The 18951-nt window shown below is 41.4% G+C and overlaps 1 protein-coding gene across 1 annotated transcript in view; it reads right to left on the bottom strand.

Moving 5' to 3' along the window:
• The window catches only part of SPTBN5 (spectrin beta, non-erythrocytic 5), a 91168-nt gene extending 81750 nt beyond the window's left edge, over positions 1 to 9418 (bottom strand). The window contains exons 1-6 of the mRNA XM_032113171.1: positions 9308 to 9418; positions 6572 to 6739; positions 5952 to 6068; positions 5351 to 5508; positions 4236 to 4464; positions 699 to 1330 (exon numbers count right to left, since the gene is read on the bottom strand). Of these exons, the coding sequence (XP_031969062.1) occupies positions 699 to 1330; positions 4236 to 4464; positions 5351 to 5508; positions 5952 to 6068; positions 6572 to 6739; positions 9308 to 9418 (1415 nt within the window). The remainder of the gene's footprint in view (positions 1 to 698; positions 1331 to 4235; positions 4465 to 5350; positions 5509 to 5951; positions 6069 to 6571; positions 6740 to 9307) is intronic.
• Between the last annotated feature and the right edge of the window lie 9533 nt (positions 9419 to 18951).

Genomic DNA, 18951 nt, shown 5'->3' with positions numbered 1-18951 from the left:
ACAAAGAAGTGGTCTTGAAATGGCTGCTTAAAGTAAGACTTCAACCTAAACCACATAATAAGTCACAGTCTGATCTCACAGTTTGATTTACTCTTTTATAACTCTTTTTCTGAGTTTTCACAGAGGGTCCTGCTTTTGTCTTAATTTAGAAAACCACTAAAATGCCACAAGAGAAGTTATTCATATGGCATCCTTAGATACTCACAAATCAGGTTACATAATAACATGAGATAATCAGAGAATTTATAATTTCTCAAGATTTGCTCCAAAATTGAATAAGTCTGAGAATACTTAACCAATTGCCTTAACCAATCTGCATCTCCCCAAATTGCAGACTGAAATAGAAATGTGTTGATTTGGGGAAAAAAAAAGTATCTCTCTAAGCATTTTGATGGCAGATGGAATATTTGGTAGAGATTTTTAGGTATATTCTCATATATAACAAAAATACCCAAAATTATTTCTCGCCCTAAATCAGTCTGAGGACTTGACCATTCAAGGAAAAAAATCAGAATTTTGAAGATGAAGCGTCTGCCTTATCTGCTGAAACTGTTCACAGGTAGAAGAAATTCCTGACAGTTCTACTCATGAGGAGCAGAGACAAGATTCACAGTTATAACTAATTTTCTTCCACTACACCACAGAATTTCAACTAATTTTGACCTCCACCACTACAAAACCTCACAACCATCACTCACTTCTGCAAGATTTGATCTTTGCCATGATAGTTCTCCTGGCTGATAATGGTGGCCATTTCATCTAAAGCTGTGAAGCGTTCCCTCCTGGGCAGGACATCTGCCACAATGGCTTCCAGCTTCTTACTGGCAGCCTCCATCCTGTCCACACTCTCTGGCCAGAAGTCCTGCTTCCCGATCACTTTCCTCATGTCTTCCAAGTAGGACTCACGCAGGGCTGCCTTCTTCAGGAACCTCTGGGCTAGCTGTTCCAGCCTTTCTAGCCTCAGCATCTCCTTCTGCAGTGCTTTTCCTCGGCTGTGCTCTGACTTTTCCAGGATGATCCAGTGCTTTTCCACATCCTGCAGCATCTTCCCCTCTGGGGGCAAGTATGGCCGTTGGTTATTGGCCCTCTGCTTGGTCCTGATGTTGAAGAGATGAGCTTCAATCATGCCCTTCTCTTGGTATTTGGGGGGTTTCTCCACAGTGCGGAAGGTTTTAAAGCTGGCCATGAGCAGCCACATTTCCTGAAGAGAGTTGGGGAAATGACGGTCATCCAGCTCCACCACCTTCTGTTTAATCCATTTCAGGAGGTCAGAGACCATCTGCTCATACTGAAGCTTCAAGTCATCTATCTCCTCCAGGAAGAACACAATCTGTGGTGGGAATATAAAGTTACAAGCCACATAAGGAACAGAATGAAGCAAGGTGGGTGAACAGAAAGCAGCATCTTCAGAAGTGGTCACATTTTTATAGTGATGTGGTGATAGCTGTCACGTCTGAGGTCAAGTGAAACCCTAAAACAGCTTTCCATAAAACACAGATAAATAAATATCATATGTCTCATTATCAGTTTTTATTTAAGAAAACATTAATTTTGGAATTAACAGCATGTATGTGGAGACTGTTAGCAATTCCTGTGTGGGATGACTAGAAAGCAAGAATCACAGACTGAGGGTTCAGATTTTTTTTCACAATCGAAAAACCCAGACTTTTTTTCCAGTATCATTCCTCAACCCCAAACAATTCTATCCTAATACGAAGTTACACCCTCTTAGCTTCACCACTTAGGATCTTAGGAGACCATCTGACAAGATCCTGGTTCTCTCACATGCACACAGCAGACTGTGGTCAAACAGCCTCTTCTCAATCTCTTCTATTGGAACTGTTTGTCTTTATAAAAATTTTTAGAAAATGTTTCATGGCCAAACAGGGCTTTGGTAAAGATGTTAACTCTGATTCAACACTAACTTTTCAAGTCCAAGACATTCACCTGTTTCATTTGGGGCCTGACCTGCCTTTATTTCAAGTTCAAGTAAATACTGGAGCAAACATCTAGAATGAAATCCCTAATAAAATAAAAGGTGTTAGAATGAAATCATCCTTTCTTTCCATTTTACATTTTTTCCGTCTTTGTCTTTTTACTTCTTCTTATTTTTTTCTTTACCCTAATTTAGTAAAGATGCAGATCTTTACTCCTGCAAATGTCAGGTTTAGTACTGAACAATGTTGCCTGCCTCTATCATGCTGCTGAGTTTGCCTGCTCCAGCCAGGCAGATTAGTGAGGGAGACGGCACTGAGAAAAGACCCAGACTTTCCAAGTGGTAATCTGCTTTTGCCTACCAGAAAGTGCACTTGGCAATGACTAAGTGCTGCAGTCCTGTAACAGGAGTAAAATAGCACCAGCCTTTAGTGCAGGAAAAGCAGCCCTGTGACATCTGGGCTCCCTTCTGTATTTTCTGTCATCGTACCCAGCTCTTGCTGAAAGATCTTAGCAAATGCATGGTCACCTCAGATGGGAGAGGGAAAGGAGATTTGCCTCCCCGAGCTGTTTCTCTCTGCCATCCTGGTCACACACTTAGTCTGAACTCAAAGGCTTCCTTGATACATTCAGGCTTCCCTCCCAATCCTATTAGTAAATTCAGAGCTGCCTATTTGAGGGGACTAAGGACATGAAGAGATTAACATCTGTTTCCTTCTCCTTCTGAATGTTTGTGTGTGCCAGAAATGCAGGAAGACAGGAACGCAATATTAGAGACAGGCTAAAAATAGGGAAGGAGTCGAAGGGAGAAAAAGAAGTAGGTAAGTGGAGAGAAAGAAAAGAAAGAATAAATATAACTATGAGAAAATGGAAAAAAACAGTGGAGCACAAAGAGAATCGAAAAATGACAGAGTAAACAAACTGTTTATTCATAAAATACAAAAGTTATGGCCTAATTGCTCCTTATAGTTCCTCTAATATATGCTTGTGGGCTCAAAAACCATTTCATGTTTATCAAAAGATAAATAATGTCTCCTGGCCAAAATACAGTGACTCGTGTAGGGCAGTGAAGTCCTACTGCCCACTCTCCTCACTGATGCCCAAACTTTGACTGAATCCCAAGTCCTGCTCTCATCTAATGCATCTCTTTGGAGAACATGCTGTTCTAATACATAGAATCCTAGAGTATCTCGAGTTGGATGGTCCCATAACAACCATCGAGTCCAACTCCCTGCTCCTTGCATTGAGTCTTCTGACAAAGAGCATCCTCCAGACACTCCCTCAACACCATCATTGGTGCTATGAGGGGCAATGTTACAGGATCATCTAATCCTTGCCCCAGACCACATTTTTAGCTCACTGAACCCTGCTTTGCAAAACCTTTTCACCTTGTCACCACCAGGGAAGCATCATCTGGATTTTTGTGCCTCCCATTAAGCAATGTATTCCCCCTCTCAACTGCACAGGCAGATCTCCGGGTCCAGATGTTCATGTGGGACCCATCCTGGACGTGCAGGTTTTTGCAGGCTACTTCTTTTGTGTTTTTCTCAAAACAAGAACAGATTTCTCTGAAGATAGAAATTTTCTCAAGGGAAGTCATCATCAGTGGAACAACTACAAAATTCCTTTAGTTTTCCATCAGCAGGATGCAAGTAATTTTTAATATAACTCACAATTTTAAGTGAGGTGAAGTGTATATGGAAACAGAAAAAAATTTAGCTTAGCTGAATTTAATAAACATTTTATAAAAATGTTTTAAAAATTTAGCCAATTTAGCTAGCATTCTCTCAGGTTTCTTTGTTGTTGTTATTGGTGGTGGTATTGAGTTGGTTTGGTTTTGTTTAGCTTGTTTGTTTGTTGCTTTTTTTTGTTTTTCATTTTCTACCTAAGGAGTTAGAAAGGATGAGGATTTTCTTAGGAAATCAAAATCCATAGTTCCACAGAATAAGGGATCATCTTTCCTATTAAATGAGAAAATTGTTGACTAGGTCTGCTTTTGCCTAGTCTTAATCTTCTCCCAATATTATTGAGATCTGTATGCCTCAAGCTTCCTTGGAGTCCCATCAGCTCTCAAACAGAAACTGAGGTGAAAAAGGGATTGATTTTCAGTGAGATAATTGCAACCTTCTTGGAGATCAGAGAGTACAGGCTCCAGGTACAAGTCTCAAGGTACAAGGTCTTTCAGATGGCTGTGCCTTTTGATTCGTTCAAGTGATCCTGAAGCTGAGCTTGCACAAAACTGCCCCCACTTCCAAATTAAGTTTTTAACTTCCACCTTCCAAAGATAGCCACACACTTACTTTGGTAAGTCTCTTTTGTATTGTCTGGCCTTGTTTCAGTCTGGAGAAGTAGTGGTAATAGAGTGACACATAAGTCATGATGGATCTCTCATCTGGATAGGGCACTGCCACATCCTCAGCATCAAGCAGTTTGCTGATTCCAAACTCTTTCTCAGCAACATCAAAAGCATTGTTCAAGTTTTTAATAGGCTGGTCCTGCCGCAATGAGCTATAGTGGATAAGATCAGGCCTGGGCAGGGAGAAAAACCGGGCATGGAGATGAAGAAAGATTTATATTTGCAGTAAGTTCTTTCAGATCATAAATCATAAACTGTTTATGAGACTAAGTTAATAGTCATGTAACTGTTAATGTGACATTAATGCTGAAATTACTTTGACCCTGAACTTCATTCAAGAGCATTGCCCCTTGCCTACATAGCAGGAAGAAAATTGTCCTTTATGCAATTGAATTACTATTCCCAGCAAATCTCTGCCTTTCTCTTATTTCTCCTCTTCCCTGATGGGTGAAAGCCAAAGCCCACTAGAGAGGCACCTCCAGAAAAGTGAGGTGACTCCCAGCTTGGGAAGTTACAAAATCCCACTATGGTATCCTGTATAAGATGTAGCAGAACTGTTGAGGACAAAGAAGTGTTTGAGGTTACCATAGGTCATTTCTGTCTCCTGCTTTTGGCTGCTTTTGTCACACTTTTTCAAGGGAAAAGAGAAGGGAGAAAGACTGAGAAGTTGCTTACTCTATTACAATTGAACAGGAAGATATACATGCTCACAAAGCTCATACAATAAAACCAGCGCCTAAAAGAACGATTTTAGAATAAGAGCAATGGGAACATGACTGAGGGGCTAAGACCAAATGGGCAGCTTTGTTCAGATATGTGATATTCCCCTGGCAATTCAATTCTTTATCCAACTAAAGGAGCTACCAAGCAGGAGCTTTTGGTTCTTCCTTCCAAGAAGGAGAGAATATCCACTTAAGAAAGAAGAGTCTTCAGTGAGAAAGGGCAGAGAGAATCTGACATTTTCTTGACAAAAACTGTAATTCAGACCTTGGAACAACTGGTTTCAGAGCTAGAAACAGCAGTGAGCAACTCTGCCTGAACTGATCCATCAGATCTTACCTGTGAGCATGTATGAGTGCATTGAAGGCCAGCCCATCACTCCAACTTTTGGAGAAGTCCTTCACACTCACATTGGAATAGCTTGCAGTTTTATGCTGACACCAGAGTAATAAGGCTTCATTGGCAAATAGAACATCAGCTCTGCCTCCAAATTCTTCCTGTAGAGAGAGCAGGGAAAAGAAAAATCAGTGTCAAGTAGTATCAGTGAGTTTAAGCTTATGTTCCCAAAGATCACTTTGTCTTACTTTTGTCCAGTTCACAGATCCTGAATATGATGTATTCAGGTGTGCTATTAGAAGTTATTGACTTTGATTTCATAATACCTTTATAGAATCTTGTTTTTCATGTTCTTAGAGTACATGTTAATAATTTAAAAAAGCAGATGCTTCTTCAGAGAAAGAGCAAAGGAGCATCATGGGACTCAAATCTAGAGAGAACTGTTGACAGAGAAATTCAACATGAAGTCAAAAGTCTGTAAAAAATTTGTAGGAGAGGGTGAAGAACATGAATGTACTTTCTATCTCCAAGTCACTGTTTTGTCTCTTCGAGAAAAAAAAGTGGATTCAATTGCACAAGCAAAAAGACAAAGATACAGTTTTACCTTATCAAGTTTGATAGATGAAATCTGAAATCGAAGTATGATGATCCAGATAAGGCCCAGGATTAAGGTTCTGTCGCCATCTACAATATTCTCAGGACCAATAACTTTTACTTGTACCTGCTAATAAACCAGTATCTGTTCAGCATAAAAGCACTCGTGTCCAGCTCTCAGTGTAACAAACTGTTGCTGGAGAGGGTGTTAAGGCTGTTTTCTTAAGCAAAAAGGTTTTATGTTTACACCTTTTCATAGGTCCACAGACCTGCAAGCTCCTATATCTGCTCATGATGAGTTTCAGCAAATGCCTGGCAAAGGGATAGTGGCCTCAAAGATTTAAAGTTCCTATATATATTCTGAAAACTGGTGGTTAGGGAGAGTAAAGAAACATATTTCAGTGCTCCTTTCCTCCAAAGGACAGGAACATTAGCTGTTTCTAAAACATATTACTCAAATAACAAAGAAATTAAAAATTGATTAATTTTTTTTCTTTAAATAAAATCCCTGGCCTGCTTTCAGAGGATATGTTATTGTGTACTAGACGGAGAAACTACAATGAGTATGATGCTATATTAATTAGTACCATACATAAGCAGTTGTGATCTCTAATATCAGTATTAACATACCTTGGATTTCAGAAATGTGATGGCTTTGCTGTTGTTCTCTAGAAAATGCACTCTCATCTTTCCCCGGCTTGGTTTGGGCAAAGCTTCTCCAGAGAGCAGCTCCAGGAGTTTCATGAGAGAGATGCCATCCTTCAAGTCTGTGTAGATGTCTTCTATCTCAATCTTTACCTGTAAAGACCAGCCAGACAATACAGACTCCAGCTTAACATTTGGCACAGAGAACCCTCTACTTTTAAAACGAAACAAACAACGCCTTCTTGATGTTTCACCGAGTCTTCTCTATGACAATGCATATTTACACATAGTAGTAAGTCTTAATTCAGAACAAATGGATTTGCAGGAGGACTGACATTATTTATGAAAGTAGTCTGAAGTTAAAAAAAACAACAAAGCAAAAATGCAAACCCACAATGGAGTACAAAAAGAAAAAAGCAGGAGATTTTGAAAAATAAAAAAAATTGAGCATTTTCAAAATCAAACCTTTTGGAAATGCTCACATTTTTTATTTCAATTCAAGTGAACCTTTTATTTTATCAGAATAATTTTATTCTGAGCAATGCATTTCATTTCAAAGTTGAGCTGATAATCCCATTCAATGACTCATCTTTTACTCCATAGTCTCAACAAAGTTTGTCATATCCTGCTTAGGCCTGCACTACCACCCAAAGTCTCCATATTTTCAGCCAGAGTCTCACACTAAGTGAAAGGTTAAGATCATTTACAAAATATGTTTTATTGCTGCCAGTAATGAGGTCACCCAGTGCTTAGGTGATACAACATGACACAGTCTGTACTCTGACCTAACAAGAACTTGCCTTGGGTGTTTCCTTTTGGCCTTATGCCACTTACCGTCTAGAACTGACATTAAAACCATACCACACACCTAAGAATAATTTACTGTGATTTTGAAATTACAGTAAATAATCTTTTTTCCTTCAAAAAAAGAAAGAAAGAAATAAAGAGAGAAAAAGAAAGAGAGAGAGAGAAAGAGAGAGAGCGAGAAAGAAGAAAGCTAAGCCAGTATATTTTTAATTCAGGGAATATTAAGAGGAAAAAGGACAGGCAACAGGCATGCACCTTCTAATTTCTGATCAATTACTAATTAGCTTAAGAGATCTTTTCTCCAAAGAAAGGAAAAAACACTAAAAGTGTAGAAGCAACTTAGAGAATTTTTAAGTCTGTATTGTGCATGGAACAAGGATTTACAACGTGCTCTACTGTTTACCTCCACAAAAAAACCTCCCTGTTTAGTTGCCAACTTTATTTCTTTTTGCATATTAAACAAAACTTAAAATTCTGCCTATAGTGTACTAAAATAAAAAAAAAAAAAGCTGTTATATTCTGTGACACTTCTATAAATGAAGAATAGTTCAATTTGAATTCGTAAAAAGGCAGACTTCATTTATCTGCTTTATGTCTCACCCAGCTGTTGTTTTAATAGCTTTGTTGCCTCATTCGTCTCATAAAGACATCACTCACAAATAGTTTAACAAATTCAATCCAATAGCATCCTTAGTACTAGACTTGAAGTGGTCAAGAGTACACTTGAGGGCACTGCAGTGCCCTGTAGCATGATCCAATCACCTTAAAGCATGCCTTGGAAAGCTGGGACTACACTGCCAGGCAGACCTAGATAAGATGTCCGGCTCTGCTGCCTCTACCGTATATGGTTCGGAAAGCTCTCACAGGCTTTGCTCCCAAGGCTTTTATGATTCATGAGCAAGTACATTGCAGGAACTTAAGACTGACATTTTTATCTTTGAACTTGAAGGCATTTTTAAAATGAGAAAGTATATGTCTATAGCTAAACAGAACTAATTTCCTACACCATAGAAACTGAACCTTCTGCAGATGGCAAAATGCGAACGTATTTTGCATTTGTTCTCTCCTGCTAAGAAAAAAAAATTTGAAAGTTTGTTGTGCTCTGCAGCTGCCTTTGTATGAATCACAAACTTAAAATGTTACACTGAAAAAAGCCATCTGGCACTGAAACACGGTGATGAGCTACAATGGACCCAATGACCGGGTCCTGCTTGGTGGCCTCAACGTCCATTTTCATTACCATCAACTACAGACTCTAGAAAGCGGAATTGGCTTTGGATGATGTCATTCTCTTCTGCTACAGCTACATCATTTGTGCCTGAAACTTTATCTTCAGTAAATCTGGAGACTGGAGTATGCTGGTGTTACCTTGCACACACAGATCGACTGCACGCTAACTCTGAAGTCTGAGAGGCACTGAAAACAAACTAGTCTGTACTTGCATGGCAGTATGCCTGAAACTGCTAAAATTAAGGCTACTTCTTCAGAGCCTGTGAGCAGCAACTCAAAATGAACTGATCAGGCAAAGCACAAAGTCTGAGTTTTTGGCCAGGCAATTAAGAACTGAGCGTCGCTTGGGGAAATCCTGACATCCGCAGAAAATTTACTTGCAGGAAAAAGAAGCAAATAAGGATTTTCCTCTGAGAGGATCTCCAATGTACAATGGACATTACAATACGATGGATCTACAAAGTAAACCTTGATTTCAGTGAAGACTGGTAACATGGACAAAGGAGACAGATGTGAGGTAGAAGATAGAGGCTGGAGCACTCTGGTTAGTCAAAGTCTTCCTTGTTTGCATGTGACAACATTCAGAAAAAATACGTTAAAAATAATGTAAAAAAGGATACAGTGGGTGAAATAAAATAAAATAAACCCCAGAAAAAAAATCTCCAAATTGAAGGAGCTACCTACATTATTCCTGGAGAAGACGTTGTTCATCCAGTTGGTGAAGGTTTTCTTTTGCATGGACATACGCTGCTCCTGCAGCTTTTTGATATGGTCTTTTTCATATTCAGTATCCATGGTCACCTAGGAAGTCAGAAACCTCAGTAGGCTGCTGAGAGCTGAAGAGATCTGCCAGGCCACCTACAAAAAATCACATGCCCAGTGCATATAGGAAACCCAGCACCAACAGGTACAAGATTCAATACCACACCCAGTGTAATACCTGAATTTCCTTTTGCTTGCACTTTGCACTTTAATTTCACCAACTTTATTTTTTACCTACTTTAGCTGACCCTTTTAAGACAAATCTCTAGCTTCAGGATGAAAATGTGACATGTATCTATGCAGATTTACTTTCTTGTTCTTGGTGTCCACCCAGACTCCTTGATCTCATGAGGACCACCACTACCTGAAAGCCATCAATAACTTCTATGTGTGTGCTGAAAGCACATCACAGAGAACTGGTCTTAGACACAGCCAGAAGGAGGAATTGGCAAATAGCTTCCAAAAAGAAAATGTGTTATATTCTCTGAAGACTGGTCGAGAGGCTGTTGTTGGCTTTCAGACCACTGTATTCCCAACAAAAATCAAAGAACTGTTTAGAAAGGAAATGGAACCAAGTTGTTTCTTTCCTCACATAGGTTCAGTTTTTGCACATCTATCACAGTAAGGATGGTTACACAGGTCCATAATCACATGAACAAGGTCCCAGCCTGGGTGTCAGGAAGCATTATTCCTCTTCCCCACTCTTGTCTACCTCATCCATACCAGTGAAAAGCCAGGCTTGTAATTCCTCATAGCACCCAAGCTGAATATTCAGAAAGAATAGAAGGGAGGAGTCTTCCCTTTAGAGTCTGTGACACAATAAAATAGATTTCAGCTCAACTGATGAGTTCATTTGAAGACACTTGGCTTACACTGTAAATTTCTAACAGCAGTGACCTTGCTTTTATGAAGGCAAGAGGATCACTTAAAAAAAAAAGAGAAAAATCAGTGTAAGATCTGTGGCTACAGACACCTTTAGTGACCAAACATCATCTGCTTGAACTACTGCCATAATTATAAGTATTACCTGGGTATCAGCCTGGCTGGGAAACCAAGAAAATTGTTGTAGCGATGGGAGAGGAGAGACATGTCTATTGCTGTCAACCCACTAAAAAGAGAGAAGAGACTGAAAAATTGAAACATCTGAGAAACTCTGAGACATGGAGCAGGGTGACCTAGTTCCCAAAATTCCATGTTTCTTTTGCAAAGGTGAAGTTCTGAACAATTATGGGCTTTGTACTCATTTAATTCATAAAACATAAAATACTGGGAAAGAAGACTTTGTCTGTCCTAGCATGAGAAGACAGCAATAAGGAACCAGCAACAGCAGCCACTGCAAATGGGAAATCCCTTGCCTGATAATTTTCCATGCCCTGATTTAGTATAAAAAAATTGCCATTTTACAATGTTAAAAGGCATGGAAAGTGCAGAAGCAATGATTTGTTACTGCATTTTTATTATTTCTTTCTGGGGCAGATGTTTCTTAACCCTCAGTGCTTGAATTCCTCGGAACAGGGACAGCATTGAAGCCTGACAGTTCAGCAACAACACAGGGAAGATGTAGGTCATGTAGATCATGACAGTAGATGAAAGCCTAATGGAAGGAACAATTTAGCAAAGTTTGACACAGTTATGGAGAACGTCCTCACGATATTTTCTTATGTTGTGGGCTAGTTCAGCACTGCCTACTTTCTCCATTTGAAGAGCAGATATTCAAAGAATTGCCTTTCCCTGGTGGAGACGTGATATTAACTCACTCCCATGTAATAACCCATATAGGTAACCCATATCATAATGCCATTTCGGAGCTTACCAAATGCTTATCAGAACATCTGCAGGCTTTTTTTTAAGGATTGTTATCCAAACGCTGCAGTCACCCTGAATAATGATGGAACTGGTTTCATTCAGGTACAAAGGAAGCTTATTTGTTGAGCTATGGCCTCATATAACAGCTCACCTCTTTCATCAAGTTAGAAATTCTCCCTTTATGGGTAGACAACTACCTAAAGACAGATCTGTAATAGATTATTTGCATTTGCAGGATGCATAAACAGTGCTAAGAGCCAAAACTAGTCATAATTGTTTCATCACAAGGAAAGAAAAGATCAAAGAAAGTGGAAAAAAAGGGACTTACCCAGTTCTGGAGGAAGTCCTTTCTAACACTCAGTAGCTGGTTTTTCTGAAGAATGACTTCCACTAGATCCACTCCTACATTCACCTCACTGCTTTAATGCAAAGCGACCTTTGATTTCAGGAACAGAGACCAAGTATTTATGATGTACCTATGAACCTTTCACCTGATCTGAGAGAAACTAACCCATCAGAACACAATGAGTAAAGGTCGTCACAGGCCTTGTTCAATTCTTACGTTCAAAATTAATATATGAACCTCACCAAAATTGCTATAAACCAGTTGAAAAGTCATGCATAGCTCTGATGCTTTGGTAAAGAACATCTTGCACAACTTCACTGGAGGTTCTGCTCTTCTAAAGGAATTCTTCCCTGGAAAATTGAACCTGACAATGAAGTCTGAAAATGAAAGCACAGTAGAGAGTACAAAGATCAGAGTGATAGCCAAGTGATTAAACTGGGATACAGCAATGAGAAGGTGAAACAGTGAAGTATTAGGAATTTGCTCAGCACTGCTTTGAGGAAGCTTTTGTGCACAGATACCTGCTGCTGGCAGGGCAAACTGGAGTCAAGCTGGCAGTGCCAGCTGATTCCAAAGTTTATCATTCATGGGCTTTTCTTTAGTAACAAAAGGGGAAATAATTCTGGTGACTTATATAGATAGCAGTGAGGCCTTTCTGGCCTTTACAAGGTCACACATGCACAGGACACATTTACCTGGCATCATTGCCAGAAATCAGAGTTGCTGCTGGGAATCAGTACTAGAAAATGGGCAGGCATCTGAAATCAGGGGCTTTAAGTAAAGATGTCAAGCTCAGAGATGAGGTAAGGGAATAGTAGTCTTTTCCCTTTTAGCAAGTGTAGTTTAACTAGCACCCAAAAGGGACAGGAGGAAGCACAAGAAGAAATTAAGAATCCCTGCAAACTCAGGACAGATAAAACTTTGATCAGTAAAATCTGCGTCTTCATATGCATCCTAGAGAAATGTCATATATAATGTCACACAAAACTGCTAAAAAATATATATTTATATTATAGGTATTTCTCAAAATATTCCCTCCAAATTCCTTGGTTCATGACCTGGACTAGCCAACTAAAACAATGCAATATATTGTATCACAACGTCTGTAATCTAAATACAATGTAACTAATACAACGCAATTCTTAAACATCATTAAATGCAAATAAGACAACCGGAAAATAGAGATACAAATTCAGCAACTGTCTCTTCTGTAAACTCATTTCCTTCTTGTAATTCTGCTCTTTTCTGCCTTGTTTTTCACAGAATCTGTCAGGTAAGAAGGGACCACAGTAGATCATCTGGTCCAATGGCCCAACCTCTCTGCTCAAGCAGATCAACCCAGAGCACAGGGCAGATGATTGCATCCAGATGATCTCCAGTGCAGGAGACTCCACAACCTCTCTGGGGAACTGTTTCAGTGCACGCGCACCCACACAGTAAAGAAATTTCTCCTCATGTTCAGGTGGAACTTCCTGCGCATCCGTTTCTGCCCGTTGCCTCTTGTCCTGTTGCTTGGCACAACTGAGCAGAGCCTGGCTCCGTCCTCTGACACCCTCCCTTCAGATACTCATAGACATCGATGAGTCCCCTCTCAGTTGTCTCTTCTTGAGGCTGAACAGGCCCAGCTCCCTCAGTCCTTCCTCACAAAAGAGATGCTCCAGTTGGCCATTCATCCTCACTGCACTCCACTGGAGCCACTCCAGGAGCTCCATGTCTCTCTTGTACTGAGGAGCCCAGAATGGGACACAGCACTCCAGATGTGGCCTCCTCACCAGGGCTGAGTAGAGCAGAATCACCTCCCTGGACCTGCTGGCAATGCTCTTCCTAATGCACCCCAGGACACCACTGGCCTTCTTGGCCACATGGACACTGCTGGCTCAGGGACAGCTTGTTGTCCACCAGGACCTGCAAGTCCCTCCCAGTAGAGCTGCTCTCCAGCAGGTCAGCCCTCAGCCTGTGCTGGTGCCTGGGGTTGTTCTTCCCCAGGTGCAGGACCCTGCATTTGCCTTTGTTGGATTTCAGACAGTTCTTCCCTGCCCATCTCTCCAACTTGTTGAGGTCCTTCTGAAGGGCAACACAGCCCTCTGAGGTATTGACAACTTCTCACAGTTCTCTATCATCGGTGAACTTTCTGAGGAGGCCTCTGCCCCTTCATCCAAGTCACTGATTAACAAGTTAAACAACACTGGGTGCAGTGAACACTGGGAGACACCAGTAATGACAAGCCTCCAACTAGACCCTGTGTCACTGATCACAACTGTCTGGAATCCTCCACTCAGTTGGTTTTCAATCCATCTCAATGTCCATTCATCCAACCCACACTTCTGGAGTTTGTCTATGAGGATTTCATGAGAGACAGTGTCAAAAGCCTTGCTGAAGTCAAGGTAGAAAATACCCACTGTTAACTTTCAGTTTTACCCATATTCTTAAAAAGGTAGGATTGTAAGCTGTTGATTTGAATCTGGGACAGGTTGGCTAGGTTATGTGTGTTGAGAAAACATTGTTGCTCCTTTCAAATAGAAGGCAGAGGACCAGTGGGTCCTGAATGTAGGCATTTCTCCCTACTGCAAGTTAATTATTATCTATATGGTTAAATGCACAAGTCACTTTGTTTTTTATGATGATACAAGGCAATCAAAGATATGGTATAAAATTTCACTAACTCCTGAATACCTATCTAGGGTTCAAAGTTAAATGGTGGACACTTATGTGACAGTGATAAATAAAGCCATTTCCTCAGTTATTTATATCCTAACAAAGTAAGAGGAAGGGCATAACAATATTTATGTGCAGTTTCCTGGAGGGATCAGGAAAAAATCACCCCTCTAGGCTAATTATGGGTCCTCTCTTGCTGCCTTTGCAGAGAAGGGAAGCCTTGCCACAGACCTCAGGAAGGAGAAGGGCCTGAAGAGTACCCTTCCCTTGTCTTGTTTGCCTGAAGTGGTTTTCCATGATGGAAGATGTGTTTCTTTGTTTCTTAACAGGAAGGATCCTGATGCAGGATCTCCCTCTGCAAAATAGCTGTCAGTCAGATGTGTTAGGATTTTTTTTTAACACCCCTTCTTATCTGCCCACAATCTTGTTCTGCTTAAGAGGAAAACAGAGACTATGGAGATCAAACAGACCTCATGAACAAGCAGCCTGTCTTGCAGCCCCAAAACTCCACAGTTCCCAGCCCTCCCCCCACTGCTCCTCCACTCCTGGCAACACCATGTAAATCAAAGAGGGACATGATGCTTATTTCTATCTATTTGAATTTTTTTTTTAATATCATCATTGTCCTCCTCTCATAACACGCATGTGAATTCCCAGCTCCTCTCCAAGATGGGAAGAAATGTTTGACTCCCCTGCCATAAAAAGCATAAAAGTGACAGTCACAGGGTTGCAGATGCTGAGTTTGCTGCTCCTACTCCCACCCCTGACCTCAAGTGAGGGTGGATCACCATGAGCTTTCCCAGGGCAGCTTTTCCAGGCAGCAGCACTGTCTTCCCCTCATCGTTGCCCTTGCCCACGCGGATGGAGGATCTGCCACAGACGAATATACGTACACAGCAAGGTGCAGACGCCTTCCTGGGCCAAAGCACCCCCACTAAGGCCATTTGTAGCTGACAGTCCTGTAGCTCCATGAGCCCTTCATTGTACCAAGCTGCTACAGCCGTGCTCTGCGCTGCCACCGAGCAAAGCCAGCTCCGATTTCAAAGCCATGTGACCATACTCATGCCTGCTGCTGCAGGGGACCGAGTCTATTCACACGGCTCAGGTGAAAGGCTAGACACAGCCCATTGCCCTCCATTATGTATGCTTTGCATACCCACCTTTCTGAAGGTACATGAAAATCCTGTCTGATCCCTGCTAAGGAGAGGGTTCCCCAAATCTCAAAGAGAATAAGCATGTCACGTGTAAACACGTGCGTGACAGCTCAGCCCTTTATCCCCCGCTGTGTCTCCAGCCATGTTACTTCCACATGTAAGAGTCTCAAAACATTTGGACATTGACTCTATGGGGTATAAAGGCAGCCCCCTCCCAGGGCTACAGTCTTGTAGCCCACAATGTGCCAAGTAAGTACAGAAATTATCCCCCTGCCTGGGGCCAGCAATCTGGGCCCCACAGGTGGCCCTTCCCTCTGCCTCCCTCCCCAGCTCCAGCAAACAGCTGATGTTCAGTCTCATCAACGTAGTGTGGACACAGGTGAGCCGAACCATGATCCCAGAATGTTTCCTAACCACATCTAACCACATTTCCAACCACGTACTCACATGTAATCTCAGACATCATTGCGGCACAGAGGCAATATACTTTGGATATCAAGAACAAGGAGAGGAGCAGACAGTAAGTTATTCAAGAAGCTGTTCACTCATTTGGGAATGGAATACTAGAGCTGAAGAAAAGTTGGGAGGAGTTAGTCAAAAGCAGCTGAGGAGAGGCATGGCAATCTCCAGCTCAGTCTGCACAGATCCCCTGCTTTCACAGGCTTCTCAGCTGAACTTTGTCCCAAAATAGCCACATACATCTCTCAGCTTCTTTCCCCGAAGGACTTCAGCACACCACCCCCAGGCACCCCCTTTCCCTGCCCCCTACATACCTGCTGTGTGAGCACTGCTGTCACCAGCCACCCCGGGGTGCCACCCACCTGCAGGCAGGGGGGTCCACGGTGGATGGAGCCCCAGCTCCTCTTAAAGCTGAGCTCTGCCTGGGAGGATCTAACCCAGCATCCCAGGATGCTGGGTTGTTATAAACCTCAGCCTCCTCATGCTCTAGTCTAAACTAGAAGTTGCTTTTCTCTTTGAATAGTTGGCTAGCAGCGACATGACATCAACAGGGAGCAGAACTCAAGCAGAACAGTCGAATTACATCATCCAAAGGAACTGGAGCCCCTCGCTGCATTTGAAAAAGAGGACAGCTTAAAGCAAAATCAGATGGATTTATTTTTCCTGGCATGAAGAAGTTCAGCCATCTTTTTGAAACAGAAAATATATGTTTGCTTGTTTAGTCATGAGTTAAAGACATTTTCTCCTTGGAGCTGTTTATATTATCTTGAAATTTCCCTTCTGTTTCTGAACCTCAAATAGTTAACATAAGAGCTTCAAAGGCTTTTTGAGATCAACACATGGAACAAAAGACTTTCAGTCTCTTTCCATTTCATACAAACATAGATAAAAGGTTTCAAGTGACAGAATATCCTTAATATTTTGAACATCAAACTGAAAATGGGCCTTAGAAATCACTGTGTTGGCAATGCTAGATCTAACTAGCGTATTTTTATCATTTAATTCCAATATTTCCATTTTTTTTTTATTGCTACTAAGGAAGACTCTTGCATGAACATGAAACTTCTTCTTCACAGCTGTATTGTAGGGGGTTGTTTGTATATTGGGCTGATAAAGCATTTAGCTCCATTTACTGATGAAACAAAACTGTGGGATTCACATATGGAAATGACTCCCAGCACCCTTAGTGCCAGAGCACAGCACCTACCCTCAGGGGCAGTGCACACCATGGTGTGCTCTCAGGTTTTGGTCCCCCACTGCCCTGACCAGCAGATCACTGAGTGCAAACCAGCCCAGCCATCCCAGTTTCCCTGTGAAGGTTATGTGGAATGGTTGAAGGTCATTGGCAAAAACATTGTATAAACATTTAACAAAAACGTATCAACAGTTAGAGGTGCGAATTTTAGAAGACAAGAGCTAGGACATGGTAATACAAAATAAAGAAAAATGGCAATTACTCTCCACTGTAGGCAAAAATTGCAAAGCCCTGAGCTTACCAGTTATACTTACATTGTTAATTTCTTACTTTCAGACTAGACACAAAATGAATGCATTTTGAGAAAAACTCAAAGAATTATCTGAAAAGAAAATCACTAAGCATGAGCAGCATGTTTCAGCAGTTCCTTGTTTACAAAAGTTAAAAATGGTGAACACAGAAATCTTACAGTATCTCTGAAATACAGCACCTGGTGCCAGGTACATACCATTCACAAGCTACTTTCACTACAATGAATTCTTCAGAGCTCCAGACTGAAGTGGGATATGGGTTGCTGAGCTAGCAAGACTTTGGAAAGGACATGGACAAGCTCCATCTCAGAGAAAAGAATAGGTGGGAGAATAAGTTAAACCTTGCATTCGTGAACTTCCAGTATTCACTGGGCCAGAAACAGAGTCCACAGTCTATCACTAGGTACAAATCTGTGCTAGCATGAAGTCCTCCAATGGGAAAAAGGAGAGGAGTCTGCCTCAAAACCATGGTTTCCATCCATATTTTTCCCTCAGATCAGAAAAGCTGCATAGATTCAGGACTTCTGAACATATTGGTGAAAAACAACCTCATCCTCCTGATGTGTTTTGATCACAACAGGTGTTTATTGGGTATGGATATTTATTTCCAGCTCATTGCTCTGGTCCCTGAGGGATGGAAGGCACTTTCAGCAGATGCATTTTTTCACCTGTCTGAGCAGGGCAAGGCAGACAACTTTTTCTCCTGTGTTTTCCTCCCCAGGTCAGGCAGGCAAGCCCAAGGACCAAGCTTTCAAAAGGTCCTCTGCACTTCCAGTTAGGACTTGCAGCATGGCAAGATCAGAGAAACCCAGAGCAGTGTCTGCTCCAAAGACCTTACAAATGCACCAGACGTGGGAGCAAATAAGGTTTGGAGAAACTAAGCAGCACACCAGCACTCCTATTTATCAAGGTGACTACTGCCACCAGAGTTAAAACATAAATGTTTCACAGTTTAAGAGTGCCAAATATTAGAAGCAACAATTACTGCAAAACTTATAAACTGATAGCATCGACACTCATCTACTTTTCATGTTATCCAAATGCAAACTGCGGATTAGAGAGAACAACTGCTGAAGTGTGCTGCAAATTTTTCAAAGTCTGAAATGTCTTATATGCCGAGCATGTAAAACAACATTCTATTAAAAAAACCCCAAAACCCAAAGAGCAACCCCTCCCACATCCAAACCCCACTAAAGCCTCACCTTCAGATTATTTTTCACTTTCATAAGGAGCAGTTCAGCAAGTCACTGCAGCTCAAGAGCTATGTAGCCTCCAGGAACCCCCACATGTTGTTTGCAGGTGAAACACTTGCTTTCATGTGACATATGGCACCATGAGCCAGAGCCCAGTTTGCCAACACTGCTACATATGAACTCCACAGCAGGTGACATTTGACCACAGCAGGAGCAATAGCTAAACTGTAGCATCCTGATGGCGCACATGGATCTTTGGAAATGCCTCGAGTAAGATGTGTGCATAGAGGAGAAAGAGAGGGGCACGAGGAAATCATTTAAACACAGTGTAACAATGAATGTTCTATTGATACAATTGGTTATTCTCAGGTAGTTGGCAGCATGGTGTGGAAGATGTCTTTTGATTGTTTGGGACAAACACATCAAAGTGCTTTCTTGCTAAGGTGC

The sequence above is a fragment of the Corvus moneduloides genome, chromosome 6, assembly GCF_009650955.1.
Source record: "Corvus moneduloides isolate bCorMon1 chromosome 6, bCorMon1.pri, whole genome shotgun sequence".
NCBI classification, from domain to species: domain Eukaryota; kingdom Metazoa; phylum Chordata; class Aves; order Passeriformes; family Corvidae; genus Corvus; species Corvus moneduloides.
Note: the sequence above shows the minus strand (reverse complement) of the source record. Positions and strands in the feature narration are given on the sequence as shown.